The sequence below is a fragment of the Anguilla rostrata genome, chromosome 7, assembly GCF_018555375.3.
Source record: "Anguilla rostrata isolate EN2019 chromosome 7, ASM1855537v3, whole genome shotgun sequence".
NCBI classification, from domain to species: domain Eukaryota; kingdom Metazoa; phylum Chordata; class Actinopteri; order Anguilliformes; family Anguillidae; genus Anguilla; species Anguilla rostrata.
Window position 1 is genome coordinate 4,832,074 of NC_057939.1, and position 18,494 is coordinate 4,850,567.

The following is an 18,494-nucleotide window of genomic DNA, read 5'->3' on the forward strand; positions in this document are numbered from 1 at the left end:
GTGCAAGACACCGGCGACTGTGATGGAATGCAGTTTATTTTCTGATGGAACTTTGCCCTTCGCTGGGGAGGCCCTTTGACCCAGAGGTTTCAGCACCTCCGCAAAAAGCCCAAGCTCAGGGCCAAGGCACTACTGGGACCAGAAAACAAAGAGTCTGACAAAGGGAATAAAACAAAGTGTGAAAACTTCTTGATGTACCTATTAAAATACTCTGGTCTAGGAACAGCATTTGCTATCAATTTTACGAATGCCAATACATAATCAATTAAACCAAGTATACACCATACTGTATACAAAAATAATAATAATAATTTTTTCATTCTCCTTTTACAAAAGATTTCCAAAGACAGAAACATGCCTGAATCTGAATCTGGGCCATTTTGGAGGCCCCATCCTCAAAGGAAATCAAAGGTGTCAGAGGGCGGGAGATGAGGCAGCCGTGAGTCGTTGCCTTGGCAACGATACAGGTATGACAGAGCCTGTACAGTGACAGGAGATCTATGAGAGTTATCTTTCCTAATGGGGCATGACTCAGGTTAGGAGCGCTCCGCTCACTGGAGTACGTGCCTACCTCTCTCATAAAAAGACTGTTCTCATTTTTTTTTTTTTTTTCAGGAATTTTGCAGAGTAAGCAAGCCGCACACAAGCCAGTTCCAACCTGCGATAATGCCTGCCTTGGCTTTTGGGACCAATTTTCCAGCTGCCTGCCACTTTCCAAATCTATACATTAACGTTCAGACTAACGGCAGACTGGAGGCACTGTGCACACAACCTGGTCACACCTCAAGGGTCTCTTCTTTTAAAGGGATGCACCGATACCAACTGATTCCCAACTCATGGGGAAATTAAGTCAGCAGTTCTTTACTTAAAGAGTCAGACGACCCGACCTGGCTTTGTGGCGTTAAACCAAAATATTGGTATAAAGTGGTGTAATGAATGAATGATACGCATAAAGCAAACCACCGATGATGTCATTACATGTTCCTCATGCATCAATCCGGTGTTGTGCAAAACTGAAACACGTAGCATTACAGCATTACTCACTCCCCTCCAGGTGCAAAAGGGCAGCTGCTGGCTTTCCCTCCATTACAGGCACACAGCAGACGCTCTTATCCAGAGCGGCTTGCACAACTTTTACACAGCATTTAGGCCTACGCTGCATCCATTTATACAGCTGGATATATAGTGAAGCAATGCAGGTTAAGTGCCTTGCTCAAGGGTATAACGGCAGTGTCCTACCTGGGAATCAAACCTGTGACCGCTAGGAAAAGCAAGATCAAAATGCTCATAGAGCGTAATCCAGCGATGCATTCCAAACTATGACACTTGAATAAAATTGTTCTTGCAATTCAGGAAGAACAGCCGATCACCAGGAATTACTAAGCATAAGATCCCTGTCTGATTACAAGTGCTCTGTATTTGGGTTGACTCTGAGCCAGTCAGAAATAATTTCCCCAAGATTATAATGTCAAAACAAAAACACGTCAGTGAGTTCAAATTGTCACTCAAGAGAACCTCAATCTACCGGGGAACAATGGGACTTACAACAAGCTCTTCCATAGAACATGAATTTAAAACAGCAAACAGAATTGGTTGATGAGGAAACAAAAACCTTTTGAAGACATCTGACAAAATGTACCAAGAATTCACGAGTGCCACTGTGCCTTGGGTTGGGGGGGTGTTTGGTTTGTCCAACTGAACACATTCCCTGGGGCTTCCCCTTACAAATCCCTCAGAATCCACCTACAGCTCTAATCAAACGCAGGCTACGCATTAAGATGATATTTTCAGATAAGCTGTCATTCACACGCCAAGTACTGCCACGTGTTCTTTAAAGTCCTGATTTAAACGTGCTGCAAAGGGTTCTGGGAGAAAGTGAACGAGTATCCACTCCTCGAACCCCAATCCTTTGATGATCCTGAAAGGTGGTCTGCGGCAGCCAACAAACAATAAGACCAAAAAGTGAGTTTGCTCGTCCACGATCACCTTTCTGTCCAACTCAGCCCTGGGGATTATTTCAAGTCTCACCTCGCGCCCCTTTCGAGCGGGACTTGGCGACCCTGTGTTGACCCGGTGGCATCCCCTCGCTGTTCCCCCACAGAAAAAGAGTTTACAGCTTCAGCGTTCAAAATGTCCACTGATATTATTCCATTTTTTTAATAAACTGGGCTACACCGTTCACCACTCACAGCATAGTCTGGCTTTAACCTGCTTTAAGTTAAAAAAACAGGCCGTGTTCAGCAGCAGTCCTTATCCAGGGCAACCATTTCCCTGAAAACCCTTCTCACTTAAGCTGTACGTTTCCCCGAAGCTGTTCAAGGTGAAGAATCTTACTCACTGGAGCGACAGCCATTCCTGTCTGAACTCGTAACCTTGCCAAATTCAAGCCCGGCATCCCCCCTTGAATACAACATAGGCTACTTAATTGCAGGCATTCCAGTTTACAGCCAAGAACCGAGTGGCATCGCACTCCTAATGGCAGTTGAAGCAGAGCTCATGATGACACGAGGTGTGCCTGGAATCCCGCCTGTCTTAAAGGAGCCAGATCAAGTTACGGGTATTCCTGAGGTCGTGGATGCAACAGGATTCCTCCAGGTTTGCTTTTCAAAGGGATCCGGGGAGACCAATCGGGCAACATCCTAGCGGTTAGACCAATCGACAACATCCTAGCTGTTAGGAGACCAATCGGGCAACATCCTAGCGGTTAGACCAATCGACAACATCCTAGCTGTTAGGAGACCAATCGGGCAACATCCTAGCGGTGGGAGACCAATCGAGCAACAGCTTAGCAGTTGGGAGACCAATCAAGCAACATCCTAGCAGTTGCTCTACTGGTCAGCCGAGCTGCCCTGCTGCAACTTAACTGAGCAGGATTGGTTTAAAAGCAAGGCAGAGATGATCATGTCATGACGTGAAGCTCTGCCAAGGAGAAAATAAGAACGTGGCGGGCAGGTTGGGTCCATCTCAGGATTAATTTCAGGGGAAGGCTTAGGCCCACAAATAAAGACTGACAGAGCGGCGGTGGTCACTATGCAAGTTATGGCACTTCCTGTTTGCAGACGCACTGAAATCAGGCAGCAGTTGTTGCATGTGTGAAGCGTTGAACATCTGCAACTGCCCTGCAACTATGTAACTAAAGGGTAAAAATGTGTTCATTTCTGATGGTATTTTAAGCAACAGCTATGAAATAGGGAACAGGGGAAAAAGGGAAATGTATGCCGCTCCTGACATTTCAGCACAATGGACATTTATCGTTCTAGCCTTATGTGAGGTCTTGATATCAACCTTCTAAAAAGGTTCCATGACACACTTCAGTGGCACATACGGTAGATCCATCCTGTGAACTCACAGTTTTGACTAAGTTTACCAGGCTTCAGATACGGCCCACACTTTCAGTCAAATATTGGTAAAGCATTCGTCAATTTTAAAAAGGGGTTTCTATCAGATGGGATCAAAAACTTTACTGGTGTGTAGAGGGCTTCTTAAGACAGGCCGTGAGTGTGTGTGTGTGTGTGTGCGCGAGTGCGTGCGTGTGTATGTGTGAGTGCGAGTGTGTGCGTGCGTGCGTGCGTGTCTGAGTGTGTGTGTGTGTGTGTGTGTGTATGTGTATGTGCGCGAGTGCGTGTGTGTATGTGTGAGTGTGTGTATGTGTGAGTGTATGTGTGAGTGCGAGTGTGTGTGTGCGCAAGTTTGTGTGTGTGTGTGTATGCGAGTGCGTGTGTGTGTGTGTGAGTGCGAGTGTGTGCATGCGTGCGTGCGTGCGTGTCTGAGTGTGTGTGTGTATGTGTGAGTGCGAGTGTGTGTATGTGTATGTGTGCGCGAGTGCGTGTGTGTCTGTGTGAGTGTGTGTATGCGTGCGTGCGTGTCTGAGTGCGTGCGTGCGTGCGTGTCTGAGTGTGTGTGTGCGTGCGCATAGGGGGGAAAGAGGGTAATGAGGGGAAACGCGCTCTTTTCGCGGCAGCCTCTCCTGTGTGCAGTGTGAGGAACGCCCAAATCGGATGGCTGACCGGAATGTCACCCACCCGGCCTGTATCTCCACATCTCTCTGCCGCTCATTCACAACCTCCAGCTCCTCTGCTACGGGCTGCAACGCCCCACACAGGGGCTCAGGACCGCTGCAACACCCGCACACCGGCCCAACACAGGGGCTCAGGACCGCTGCAACACCCCCACACCGACCCAACACAGGGGCTCAGGACCGCTGCAACACCCCCACACCGACCCAACACAGGGGCTCAGGACCGCTGCAACACCCCCACACCGGCCCAACACAGGGGCTCAGGACCGCTGCAACACCCCCACACCAGCCCAACACAGGGGCTCAGGACCGCTGCAACACCCGCACACCGGCCCAACACAGGGGCTCAGGACCGCTGCAACACCCCCACACCAGCCCAACACAGGGGCTCAGGACCGCTGCAACACCCCCACACCGGCCCAACACAGGGGCTCAGGACCGCTGCAACACCCCCACATCGGCCCAACACAGGGGCTCAGGACCGCTGCAACACCCCCACACCAGCCCAACATAGAGGCTCAGCACCACCATTAGGGGGTCTCTCTTAGTAGGACTTCTCTTTGCATCACACCTTATCAATACGACACTCTGTGCTGTGTGGAAAATTCAAGCACGCCTACACTGACTATGCTAACTGATCAAGACCCAATGAGTGAATTTTCAGCAAATAAAGCCTTTATTTGGAATTAATACCATATAAAATACGGTTATAATGCCTATTTGATGTGGCTGATCAACAAAATAATCACACTGTGAATTTTCCATCTCTTTCTAGGACAAACTATGCGAAAAATGTACTTTTTTTCCCCCCCAGCTGGTTTAGAAAGAACTTTCCATGATATCTTTTTGAAAAAAAAGAGGATTCTAAATGTAAATAGTCAGGGCACTTTGGCTCAACTCCGACTATGAATAGCGATTTCTACACGTCACCGTGGATTCTTTTCTTTTTAACAGTAATCCACAAGAGATATCTTAAAAGAGGGGGGGGGGGTGGAAGTTCAGAGCTATCAAAACAGGGCCCAAAGATATGACTTCAGGCACTTCAGGTCCACTCGTAGAAGCAGCTCAAAAGTGGGCAGTGATTTGTCGTTTCCTGTTGTGGTTGTTTTTGTGACGCTGAAGCCCAGAGAGAGTGAATCACGGGCAGGCGGTCGGGCGGGCTTGGGCATTACCTCTGGTGCCACGCCAGGGGCTCGGGGCACAAAGCCACCCGAAATCCGGAGCCACTCGCGCCCTGTGCCCAACTCAGAGGCGCCCCCCCCTGGGACTGCAGCTTAAGGGACACCTCCGGGGGCAGTATATATAGACCCGCCGGGTCCACAGAGCCACACAGCGCATTTGATCAATTTGTTAAATCTTTGCCTCAGGTAGCCTACATTAACTGCAGGTCGGTTCTTTAACCATTTAACGGCATGTGAAGGTTTGCCGGCTCTTACTGAACCTCAGTGCTTTCTTCGAATAGCCCTGCACATTGTCAGTGTAGGTCTACCTGCTCTTAGGTGCTCAACAGATTTTAAATCCTCAGGCCTTGAGGAGCAGGGATCCTCAGTGGAGACTCTCTGGAATAACTGGCAGAACAGGACAGCGGTGGATCGGAGGTGCAGTCAGACGGTGGTGCGTGAGCCCCATCGCAGAGTGGAAAGACGTCCCACCTGGACCGAGCAGATCGCCGTCACACCCGACCCCACCCTTCCCCCACCCACAGATTAGCGCCTTATAACGGAAATCCCCTCACTGCCTCCTGCCCTTTGCTCCTTCAAAGGTTAAGGCGTCATTTTATATTTTTCTAATGATCGACATCTCACAAAAATACCAAAACCTACAATGAATTTATCCTACCAAAAAGGACTGTCCTTCAAGCCAACGCCAGATATAGCCAATATCCCAGAAGTCATAGAACTCCATTGTTGTCCAAAAAAACTATTAAAACAAGTCAGAGACATACTGTTAGTTTGGGCAGCTTAACTCATCATTATGATGAACCTGGCCTTCGTACATTTTACTGAAACAACTTTATGAAGTGACAGCAATTGCTTTTTCAATATGTGTGAAGCATTGAATGTAAATGCATGGCATTGACATGATGAAAATAGTCCCCATGGAAAGAAATTTGGTAAAAACTATGCTGGCCATGTTTATAGTGATAATAGGTTGCGTTTTCTTAAAATGTGCAAAAGCGCTGGCTGGCTAGCCAGCGAGCCGGCTCTCTCTCTCTCTCTCTCACACACACACACACACACACAGTGACAGCTCAGGGCCACAGCAGACGCGCACGCCGGAGTCTCAGCTGTCCTCCAAATTCCTTCCCCGCTCCGCTCGTTCCGGGAAAGGGGTCCAAAACGAGCCGGCTGGTCTCATTCTGCAAGCGCGTGCGGAAGAGCGAACCGGCACGCCGTCCCGCTTCCAGAGCGGGCCGCTGCCACCGGCCTCCCGTCCACAGAAAGAAAGGCCTGCGTCGGAGCCTTCCGTGAACCTCAGCGAGGTCACTCAGGAAACGAAACAGAACGACCCCCGCGATGAACTGAAGGGGAGGCCACTTCCAAAGCTGGGAGATCCGGGAGTAGGCCCGCAGAGCCGAATAGCTTGTGCAGCAACGAAGACGGCGGCAGCAACGAAAACCCGAAACGCAACGCGACGCCCTTGTCCCGGGACCCCCCCACGGCGCTTTGAGAAACGGACCGACGCACCGCTCAGCAAACTGGGGCTCCTGCACCGTGAGCAAGAGGATGACATCGCCAGAGATTTTAAAGGAGGTCACACGCACACAAAAAAAAACCTTACAGGCCACTCTCTCGTTTCTCTGGCGCATGCCAGAAGAGACGCTGTTGCACAGAAACCGATGGTGAATGTGTCACAAAAAACGGCAAACAGCAAATCCCTTCAGGGCTGCAATTTAAAAAAAAAAAAAAAAAAAAAAGCTGATGCATTTTATCAGACAAAGCCCGGTTCTGTTTTCCAAAAGCCTGTGTGTGTGCATGCGCAGTTCTGTTACAGTGAGTCCTCTCGCCCCGTTAAGAGAATAGCAGGAACCAGCATGCAGCCACCACACCGAGTTCAGAATCTGATGTATTTGATGCAGCTACGCACATGCCCAACAAGTGACAGCTGCGATGGCATTCCCATGTGGCCCTACAAACTATCTGCAGAACCACGGGACACATTCACAGCACGACCAAGACGACAACGTGGAGGTGAACGTCCCAACACGCGCCAAGACTGAGGCGGTACAGCGCGCTTCATTTTATAGCCAAACATCCTGCCTGCGCATATATGCAAATGATCATCTTAAACCGACGGAATGCACGTGCTGGCTTGGGCCTTCTGCTCTTTCACCTTCCTGACCTCCATTCAAGTGAAATGTCCTGCACTATTATCCCTGCTAATTTTAGCACACAACTCCAGCTCTGGTAGCTAAAGTAAAAGCTATGAAGTATCCCCAACCGCCGATTCAAGTTTTACACGGCTGTCCTTAAAGCTATCCGTGGACTGACACCAGCTTCAACGATGACTTCATCACCGAAGGAATAAAAGTCGTAGTTTTGTCTCATGTCACACGCGTCACATACGAACTAGTTAAGGTTAGCCCCCTTGGACATAACCTCATACAAGAAACCAAACCTAATAGTCTGCACTGGAGGGTTTACATTTAATTGACGATTGAATTCATAATCGGTATCTTCAAATCGAGCGTAACTTACAAACAGACAGGGTCATGACGTCAATCACATTTCTTTACAGTAATAAAAGATATTTATCCTCGCCAACAATCTCAACGATTTGATATTAGAGTACGAACAGCACGCTTGATTCTTGGTCTTCTTTGTAAAGAACCTCTGGCCTCTAACCTAAAGCGAAAGCAATTACATTGATGTGTTACCCCCTTGAATGGAATGTGGAGGTTTCTATACAACTAAAGGGCATTCTTTCAGAAGATGTATACGAGCTGGCTAGCATTACAAAATATTTCGCAATTATCAACAGCACACCTCAGCAGGACTGCTGTCACTGCAATTCGATATGAGTAAAAACAAGTAGATGAATACAGTGTTAGCTAGCAAAACAAATACCTGAAATAAGTCAAGTAGTGCAGCATTTGAATTAGTCCTGCTTTTGCATGCAATCTAGTTTAAAAAATGTTCAGTTTCACACGGGAAATGTGTGTAATGTCAGACGCTAGATTGCGGACAGAACCAAATTGGAATATATAGTAAACTAGTCCCAGCTGAAACAACAACTATAAAACCACATTACACAAACCTTTTTCGATAATTGTTTTGATAGCTAATAATTACCTAACGTTAGTTCGCAGTACAACGAGTGCACTGATGTAACAGCCTGTCGCTTCCGAAGAATGCGGCACATGAAAAACTAGTGTAAAGCTAAAAATATTGCCGACGATAATGCACCACTCCCCAACATAATAGCAGAAATTAGACCATTTCTATACAAATAAAAATGTCACTGACCAATTCCGTAAGCTAAATTAGGCCAACTGTCTCATTCGCATGTTTGCAAGAATCTGTAACTTTCCCGTTTCAATGAACTGACTTGCAAGCAAAATTTCACCTTGTGCGTGCAAACGTCCTCCCTCCTCCACAACTCACACTTTACTTGCTTCTTAGCCGGACACTTGTGTATTTTATGCTTTTTAATAAGACATAATTACGTGGCATGGCTAAATATTCACACTTCTTCAAGCTCGCAGGTAGTCAGTGCCAATTGCCTTAGATGTCCATAACAAAAGCAACAGAGAGGAAGCTAGTTAGCTACAGCACAGATCATACAGCTTAGCTTAGCTTAGCTACACCACCCAAGCCACCGAACTATCAGACTTGACACAGCTAGCAAGCCGTTTGCAGTTTTCCAGCTAGCAAAGACTAAATATTACCAGTACGTTTACTCCTTTCGATTCGGGTCGTCAGCGAAAGCGAGCATCGAGATGTGAGAAATGTAAACCAACAGACAAAATATGACTTTTTCGGCTTTTTGTCCCTCATTTAAATTGAGCCTACACAACCCAAGGTTGGCCCTGTCCGCCACTGACGCTTCCGCGCGCACTGTGTAAACACACATCGGACGCTCCTTTCCCAACAAGCCTGGACTTTAACGGAGCTAGCAAAGGTTAGGGGTTAAGAGAACTAAGCAGAAAGCTAGCCATACAGACCTGATGTAGAGCTGTAAGACCGTCCACATTTGCGTAGTTGATGTCAGCTCCCCGGTCCAGCATCCTGAGCACCTCTTCGGTGTCGCCACTCGAACAGGCAGCCAAAAAGACGGCGCCCTCGTCGAACTTCACCTTCGTCTTCTTCTTTTTCAGTAGGGGCGGCTCCAAGTCCGTCTCCGAGCCCAGCCATCGTTTCAACTGTTCGTTCCTCTTCTGCTTGGCGTCCGCCATCTTCATCCCCTCTCCTGCCTCGGCTTCTTATCTCTCTCCGAGGAAAGGATATACTGCCACTATCCCACAGCGCACTGGGGCGTGGGAAGAGGAGGGAGGGGAGGGCGTCTGGGCGGCTGGAATCGCGTTCCATCATCTCGCGAGAAATTGGTGACATCATTTTAAGATCTGCAGTATCACGTCATCGTCAGTGGAGGCAACAAAACTGACGCACATGTAGATCGGTTTCGATAACCAAAATAAATAGGCTACTAATTCTGTTATTCCTGTTTGGGCTATATCTGCATGTTAATGAGTTACTATAATAACGTTCGGCTGTGGCTGCTGTTGTGGTTTGTTTAATGTGATCTACATGAGCCAAACCAAGTCAAATTCCTAGCAAGTATAAACTTGGGCCAACAATCTTATTCTGAAAATGCTTTCATTTTCTGTAAAGTGTCATGGTCAACTATTCATATTTGAAACAGGTTACATTTTTTTATGAATTATTTGATAGCTGAAATCAGTGAAGTACTGAATTCTGAAATCAGTGATGTACAGAATGCTGGAAGTGGCGACACCTGGTCATTGAAGTTAAATCATTTTGTGAAAAATGAAGCGTTCAGTGACAAAGAAAATGGTGAAAGACAAAAAAATCTGGGTTCTTCTGTTTCAGGACAAAATCACGGAGTTCATAGGTTTGGTTGTAAGGAAGATCAGGATATACAGGAGTTCTCCAGGTACAGCGCTGAGAACCAATTTCCCTGAGGCCCCCAATAAGCTATAATAGAGTCTATCTCACACATCGATTTTAGGGAAACATTCAGAGACAGAAGAAGACAATGTTCTCATTTCACTGACTTTCATTTTGGTCACTTTTCTTCCGCACTGTGTTTTGTGGAGCATACTGTAAGCGTACTGTTCCCGAAAGCAGAACCAGCACATCTGAAAGCAGCAATATGAGCCGGCTTATGTTTACATGGCGAGCGCACTGTGAAACAAGAAGTGAAATCAATATTGCAGAAGCACAGCATTAGCAGAGACAGACAGAGAAAATCAAATCTTAGATGTCTTCTCTCCATCCCCTGGAAGCAGCTAAATACACAGCTGCTGGTATCATCGTGTGTGTCCTCATTATGAGATCTGGTCTCAGGCGTATCTCATAATCCTTCAGTCTGGTGTTATTAATAGAAAAAAAAGAATAATTAAAAAATTAATATTAACATACCCGTAGCCCTGAATCAATCCAGAGAATAATAAAGATGTAATAATAAATAAATATAGTAATAAAAATACGCTTTTTGATTAAACTTTTGACCTGACCCCGTGAATAGTATTGAAGCCAATACAGAAAAATGGTCTTGTTTCAATGGGTATTCTAACAAACCACGTACCAAACAAATACACTGACCTGCAGGAAATGATTCTGTGCCTATAGATTTGATCACATATGCCCTGTCATTATCAACTGTGTGCACATTGGCTGGCGTAGAAATGGCCTTTATGCCAATCACTGATTTGAGCCATTTGTCTCTTTGTATTTTGATATCGTTTTAGGTATTTCCATAATTGGCTAATGCTTACTGTAATTCCACAATCAGTTTCTGTCCTGTTTATCCACAGAGGACAGTTCTGAGTATATACACCCAGATCCAAAGAGAAAAAAGATAAAATCACTACTCAGATAGCTTCCACAATGGTGTGGATCAGGACAGCAGTTCTGGATGAATTGTTGGGTTTCTCAATGCTTACATAAGCTTCTTTCATTTGTATCTGCAAGAATAATCTTCTGCTAAAAGCCCTTAGATGGACAACGTGCCGATGTGATATGGAACATCAGCTGGATCCTCAGCATAGTTGATTAGATTACACTGAAATGCAACAGAGTTAATTCTCTCAGTCATCATGCTCACACAACTGTGAAACCAATAGGGAGACAATGAACTGATGGTATGCAACAGCTTAATCAAAGGGTACTTCTTTTCCAAAGTTTTTCCTTATTAGGTAATTAATTGGCTTCACACGGTCAGAAAATATTGGGGCAGCAATGCTCTAACATCTAGTATAAAGCCTTCCCAGAAGAGCAGAGGTAGTTATAACAGCAAAGGGTGGACCAACTCCATATTAATGCCCACAAGTTTGGATGAGATTTTGGATGCCAGGTGTCCACATACTTTTGGCCGTGTAGTGATTGTACCTCTTCAGTATAATCCCGATGTTGAGAGAAAAGGCTGACGTGAATGAAAACTCATTTTTTCACTGAAAGTTGTTGTGATGTTCTATCCACTATGTGACACATGGAAAGATTACAGGAAAGAAGTCTTTCTCATATAATTTCTACAACATTACAGAAAAGCAGCAATGATATGTATCAGTTCTGGGGGTGCCGAAGACAGCTATTGTCACACCAATGGAAAATATTTTTAGCCACAGATAGACGATCAGCTTTTCTGCGAATTCTGAGGCTCGGATAAGAATTTCATAGGTTAGCCTAATCTGAACAAAGCCGCACTGGATTACCGAGTCTATTTGATCAATTTTTTCCACATGAACTGTCAGGGAGCTCCCAGGTAAATAAAGACGTATGAGTCATACTCCGAGAGCATCGCCACCATTCGAATAAAAGTACATCGGGAAAACAGATTCTTGTGTACGCCTGTCCCGCGCCGTAAGGTACACAGACGAGCAGTTAAAAGCCGCAGACCTCTCACAGGTATTTGTGATGATTCGAAACGAACACTTGAAGAGTTTGGAATGTCGAGTGGACGGGCCCTGCCAGGGTGGTCTCCCGAGGCCCTGTGTGTGTGTGTGTGTGTGTGTGTGTGTGTGTGTGTGTGAGTGTACGGTGGGTCGGGGGGGGGAAAAAAACGCTTTATTTTGGCGCGGCAACGTGATGTTATTGGCAGACGCCCATGTGTACATGGCAGCCGGGGGGCAGGTGGTCTGTCTGCGTGAGTACCGTGGGTATCAGGCCCCTGATGCAGAGACCGCCGCTCCACGGCCCAAATTTAGGTGCAGTCATTTTCCGCCGATATTAAGTTGATGCAGGACTGAAAACAAGAACATCCCCGAGGGCCGTTCTTTATAGAAGTGCAGTCAGAGCTATGTTTAGCGTAGGTTCGAAAAGGATTGTGGGAGTTGGTTGCTCAAGTGACTGTGCAAAAAAAAAAATAGTCTTAACACAGATGCTCACGGCAAACCTTGAGACAGACGTGTGCCTGTCCCCTGCTGTCTGAGGCCACAAGTGATGTCATTAGATACATTTGACGAAACCAGAAAGACATTTCTAAGGGCATGTCTTTTCTTCATTGCTCCCTGTAGGGCAAACACACCTGGCAGTGAGGAGTGAGAAGATCCTGTGTCCGAGGAAATTACATCGATATTGACGTGCGTACATGAAGATCATATAGCAAAGCTTTCAGCAGGCGAACAGGCTTTTTCATTTTTAATCAACTGCGAACTATCAATCATACAGCATACAGATAGGTCTGACCGCAGCCAACTGAGTTATGCCGATTGATGTGGGTGCACGCATGGTGCAGGAATTAATTGGATGGCCAGTATAAATGTCAGCATAGGCAACAACCCAGCATACTGCATATAATGTGCATAACATTCATAATACACGAACACACTGTAGGTACGATTGATGGATTAAACATCTATGGTATCACAATGCAGTATGATTGACAGGTTAAACATCCATGGTATCGCAATGCAGTCCAGTGTCCAACGTCTATGGTACCCGAAGGGTGGACGAGGCCCGTTGTTTTGTTGATATCCAAAGATGGGGAGGAAAGTGAAAGGTAAGCGGATGTGTCGTCGGGGGCAGACTGAGTCACGATGAGGAGCCCGGCCGGGCGGCCTGTTCTGTGTCCACCTGACTGCGCTGCGCTCAGCGGGATATTAAGCTTCTGCTTACGCAGGAGCAGGACCGTTCAGCCACGAGGGTCCCTCTCAACGTGAGTCAATTCCCTGCGGGAAAGGGTGCGACTCACAAGAACCAAGCGCCACGTGAAATCCTGACAAAGAAACACTCAATATGATATGATACACTCTATAATATATGAGCATTGGCTTTACTCTGTTAACAATCCATGCAATTTACCAAACAATGGACGAGTGTTATGCATGATACCGTAACAAGGTAGCAACAGTATGTCTTTCCACCATGATGACGGACAGCAAGGAGCATCTTTGTGTATAGAGACTGACAACAAAGCTTGTTCTGCAGTACAGAAACTCAGAGAAATTTGATATCTATTCAGATACTGGGGATGAATGCCAATTCTGTACGGCCCTCCGCATTCAATCCTGCAGGCAAGATTCACTTCCGTGCTGGTTCCGGATTACAGTTTCCAAGACTACAAGACCCACTGTTTGACTTTCTGTGGTCACATGACCCACAAATGGGAGTCATGTGACTGGAGAGTTATGCACAATCATTCCAATTCCACTGGCCTATTGCTTCCAACGTTCCCATACAGTAAATATTTAATCACCCAGCCTCTCCCATTCCGCAGCTGTATTTACACGGCTCATGAAATCCTCATTAACTTCTCATGGGTAAATGCATTGACGGCCAAGTTCTAGTCAGACCAAATGTAACTGTAATGTACAACTGTTACACTTTCAGCATTGCAGGGGTACCAGAGGGGGTACCCAAGAAGACGAAACCAACTGGGCGCACCGTGGTGTCTGTTTTGCTCCCTGTATTTGCCTGTCAAAGTTGTAATGAAAGATGAGCTTGAGGCCCCAATGAAAAGAGACCCTGAAAGAGGCACTTAATCAATTGCCTGCATTTTGCCCCCTCATTCACCTCACTGTGTGCCACCCGTAGCACGTCCTCTGTAGTGTTTTCAGGGGCCTAATTCGTACTGCCCACTGTTACAGTGTCCCTGCACCTCGAAAGGACACATCCCGGGACGCCTGGAAAGAGAATTCAGTAAATGCACGGGAGGCTAATGTGCCGCATGCGAAAGGGCTGGTGGCATTACCTGCAAGACACCTGCAGTGCTGTCCGTCACTAAGGAGCTTTGCAATAGCGACGTGCGTTTTCATTTTTGTGTGCAAAGAAAGAAAACAAACAAAGGGACGATAATGTACGGTAGAAAGGGGAAAAAATGAAGTAAATTGTGAGGAACAGAATTTTCTAATGTGGACACACTTTAACCCAGAATTTTAACTGGCTTACCGTTTTTGAAATTTGTCTGCCAATTTGCCTTCATTTAATGGAACTTTAAGGAGGTAATGTGCCGTTTCATGACATAGGTGCTTTACCGGTGGCGATGTTCACGAACATGAAAATTTCAGTTACTTTCAATTCAATTACAAAATTGCTCACAATTTTTCAAAAAGCTCCACAGGTGCTTCCCAAAACATTGGGACACCCGCCGCAGCATCGGACGAGGGCCGCTGAAACACAAGCTCAGGCAGGTGGTGTACAAGCCCCCAGCAAGCCCTGGGAGTGTTGCTAACTACAGAGCAACATCGGAGTGAACCCAGGCACCCAGGCCTTGTTGCCTGGTGTCTGTTGCCACGGCAACAGCTCAGCATGTCACATACTTACGCCCCCCCCCCCAGACCAGACGACCCAGACCGCGGTGTTATCGTGGCGTTAAAAATAGTGCACTTTGATGCTGTTGAGCTGCAATAAGTAACGGAAAAAGAATGCGACGCGGGCAGTCGCAATCGCCATCAATTAGTCACTGTCCGTTTTAGAGCTCCTGCCAACCGCGACTGGTGGGTGCAAGTATGTGGCGGGGGCGACTTCAGATGCGGCCATCTTGTTTTGGGCCCTGCTTCGATGAAATGAAAAGCCTTCACGCGAGGCGTCCGTAGAAGTCTCGCCTTGAGTTCAGAGGTAAAGACTCGCAGGTGAACTTAAACTCAGACTTCACGTTCATTTCTCAGACTATCATGATCAGTCCTGCTTCATGTGATGTCATACTGTATGTCATACTGCATCTCTCGCTACCGCCAAACCGCTGTAGAACTGCGGGCACGTGACCCAAAACTGCGCAGGACTTCTCTGTACATGGAGTCCAAAGGCGTTGTGGTGAGCGCTTCATGTGTAACCCGTGCATGTCTCACACAAGCCTGCTGTTGTCGCTCTGTCACTCAAGCCCTTCTCAAGCCACTCAGGGGAGAAAAAGGGAACTGACCTGCCCCCCCCCCCCCCCTTCTGAAATTATATGTTCACATGCACCATACAATTTAGGAGGAATACAATAAATACTGCCATATTCCAACTCCTGCCCATCTTTAGAAACAAACTGATGTTCTCAACTCTTCAGAGCACCCCAAGGCTCCCCTGACCCCCTTCAGATATTCTTTCTTTCCTTCCTTCTTTCTTTCTTTCTTTTTTCACTAGAGCTCCTTTTCGGGATAATGCTATAGGTACAGCTGTGTAAAGATAGGTTATCTGTCCACTGGTACTTTTCGTTACAGTAAAAATAGCTGTTTGTCAGGTTAAAAATACACTTATTGATTATAAATAGTGTCTGCTTGGTGATTTTGCAATTTTTGTATTCCTGGGAGTAACACTCATGTTCTCCATTATTATCTGTCGCTCTGGATGAGAGCATCAGACAACTGATTGCAGTGTAATGTAATACAATAGTCGATATGTGAGCTCACTCACTGACATTACAGAGACTGGACCACACCACAGAGAGTGTGGAGATGTTTCAGTGGCTGTGGTGTGGGGTTGGTATGTTCTCACGTGGTCATGTGATAACAACATCTGGACCTCTGCGAAGGTCATACGTCAAGGCTCCCATCATGAGTTCTACTGCGTTTGTCACGTGAGCTGTTGCAACCAGGCAGAACACCATTATGGTATCCCTGTGCTAATGGCATATTAGCCAAACCAGTTAGCTATCTAATTTGCTATAGATAAGGGTGTCTGTGAAGCAAACTAAAAATAACTAAAACAATCTGGTTAATTATCTGGTTGCAAAATTCTAGCAGTCCCACAGACCACACTCCAAGGCCTGAGCAAAGCGCCCTGAAAGAAAAACCTGCCATACCCAAACAACTGACCAATGAGGCAAAAGCGTGATACCGAACTCAGTAAATAACTCCACGAGCAGCCAATCGGCAGGGTGGCAGAGTTACTGCGTGTGTGATGCACGGGGATTTGAGTCTGACAGCTCGTAGGTCAGAGGTCATAGAGACCCATGCAGGGGCTGGAGCCATTCCTTACGGCCGCACCCCCGCCTGCCCCGAAGAGCCGCCGTTGACCCTGCGAATCTGACCCCCCCCCCCCCCCCCCGCCAGCCCGTCTCCATCTGTTTGTGGCTCGTAACTCGCGCTCTCCGATATTTACACCGGCGGCCGACAAGTGTTTTGGCATCCTGCGAGTGTAATATTGCTCTACGGGGACTGGACATTACACTCCTTAAGAGCCTGAGGAGGCCAGCTGGGAACACTGTGTTAACTGTGCCGACCGCAGGCAGAGACGGCTCGCTGAGAGGACCCCTGTAAAAATGCACCCGCGCATCCCCCCCCCCCCATCCCAACCCCTTCCCTGCCCAAACCCAAAACAAGAAAAATAAAAATAAAAATGGCCACTAAGGGCCCGTAGAGTAGACCTGTCGCCGAGGTTTGGCGGAAAATGGTCTACTTTCAATGGCTCTTAATAGAACTAAACAGATTGATAACATGAGTGCACAAAGGGTACACAAATATAAATATAACAACAATAGCATTTCTATGCATATGTGTTTTACCTTTGACATTTACACGTAACTTAACACGGAGAGGAGAGAACACAAACATTACATGGGTCTTTTTTTTCCCTTTTTAACAAAAAAGTATGACCAAGAAATAGTAATATTTTTGAGCTTATTCTCCAAAACGATTTTGGCATAGAAAAGGCACAATTTTCTGAAAACACGCAAAGCGTTCCTATCTGAGCTGCTGTTCATAGGAATACAGTGTACTTTTTCTGACCAGCGATACTGGAAACGTACAGCTTAACAAGAAATCAGCTGTCAGAGCGACCTTGTTTCGGTGAGAAATTAACCAATTACAGGACTGGTCTAGAAACCCGATGCTGATTGGTCTAAACTGACAGCCAGACGAGTAGCAACGAGTCAAGCACAAATCAAGGGTGAAGGCCTTTACCGTTGTTCATTCTTCAACGTCCTGTGATTTTTTTTTTATTCCTGTGATGAGTAAGGGTTTTGCAGAAGTGTTTGAGTGTGTTTAGTTTCTACACTCACAGTGAATCTCTTTTCCCAAAAGTGTAGAGAGGACCAGTTAGGAGAACTGCTTACATCACTATGGTAATGCCAGTAACATGTTTAGAGGATGTGAGGACCTTGTTTTATGGTATCGACCTTTAAGTTTGAAACAAACTGCCTGAGGCAGCTACTGACTGAGAAAACCCAGACGAGAAAGCCGCATGGTTCATTCAAAAGAGGTTTTCTCGCTTCGTTAGTTTTCATTTTGGTCTTGGACTTTTGGATTTTTTTTGTCTCAAGCTATGTGTGTGTGTGTTTTTTTTATCATTGTTTAAAACAATTGCAGCATAACATTTGAGAACATAATTCATTTTTTCATGAAGCGGCGTTTGTATAAAGAAAAAATTCTCCACTCTCCAATACTTTCCTTGATGGCCTCCACTTAGAGACGCAGGATGACTTACCAGGTAGTTAATCAACTTCTCCAGATAGCGAGAAAGAGAAACAGAAATAGAAAGAGAGAGATGAAGAAAATGGCTCTCCTGTTTTGGGTGGTGAAGTTCCAGAGTTGCTTTAATATCAGGTTCAGTGAAGATGCCTCTGTGAACAGTGGCCAAAGGCCCTACTCACTGACTACTCAATTTGAGTTCCATTCAGGCAAAGACCACAAGCTTTTAACTGTGGGTCAGTGGGTCCATGGCCGTTGGGCACGACCACCCTGGGGTCAAGGGTCAAGGGTTGAGAGCTGTCTAAGATTTTATGGGCTACCCTTAAAAACTGAAATATCCCCCCTGGCAAGAAACACTTAAAAAATACATTCACCCTCCCATACTGGCTGTTTAACACTTTGAAACTTAAATGCAGGCATCTTTTTCCTCATTCCACAACATTTTTTCCACATAGCCACCTGTAG

At 46.3% G+C, this 18,494-nt stretch overlaps 1 protein-coding gene across 1 annotated transcript in view; it reads right to left on the minus strand.

Moving 5' to 3' along the window:
- ppp1r12a (protein phosphatase 1, regulatory subunit 12A) overlaps positions 1 to 9,506 on the minus strand; it is a 61,666-nt gene extending 52,160 nt beyond the window's left edge. Inside the window, exon 1 of the mRNA XM_064342027.1 lies at positions 9,183 to 9,506. Within this exon, the coding sequence (XP_064198097.1) occupies positions 9,183 to 9,419 (237 nt within the window). The 5' untranslated portion in view covers positions 9,420 to 9,506. The remainder of the gene's footprint in view (positions 1 to 9,182) is intronic.
- Between the last annotated feature and the right edge of the window lie 8,988 nt (positions 9,507 to 18,494).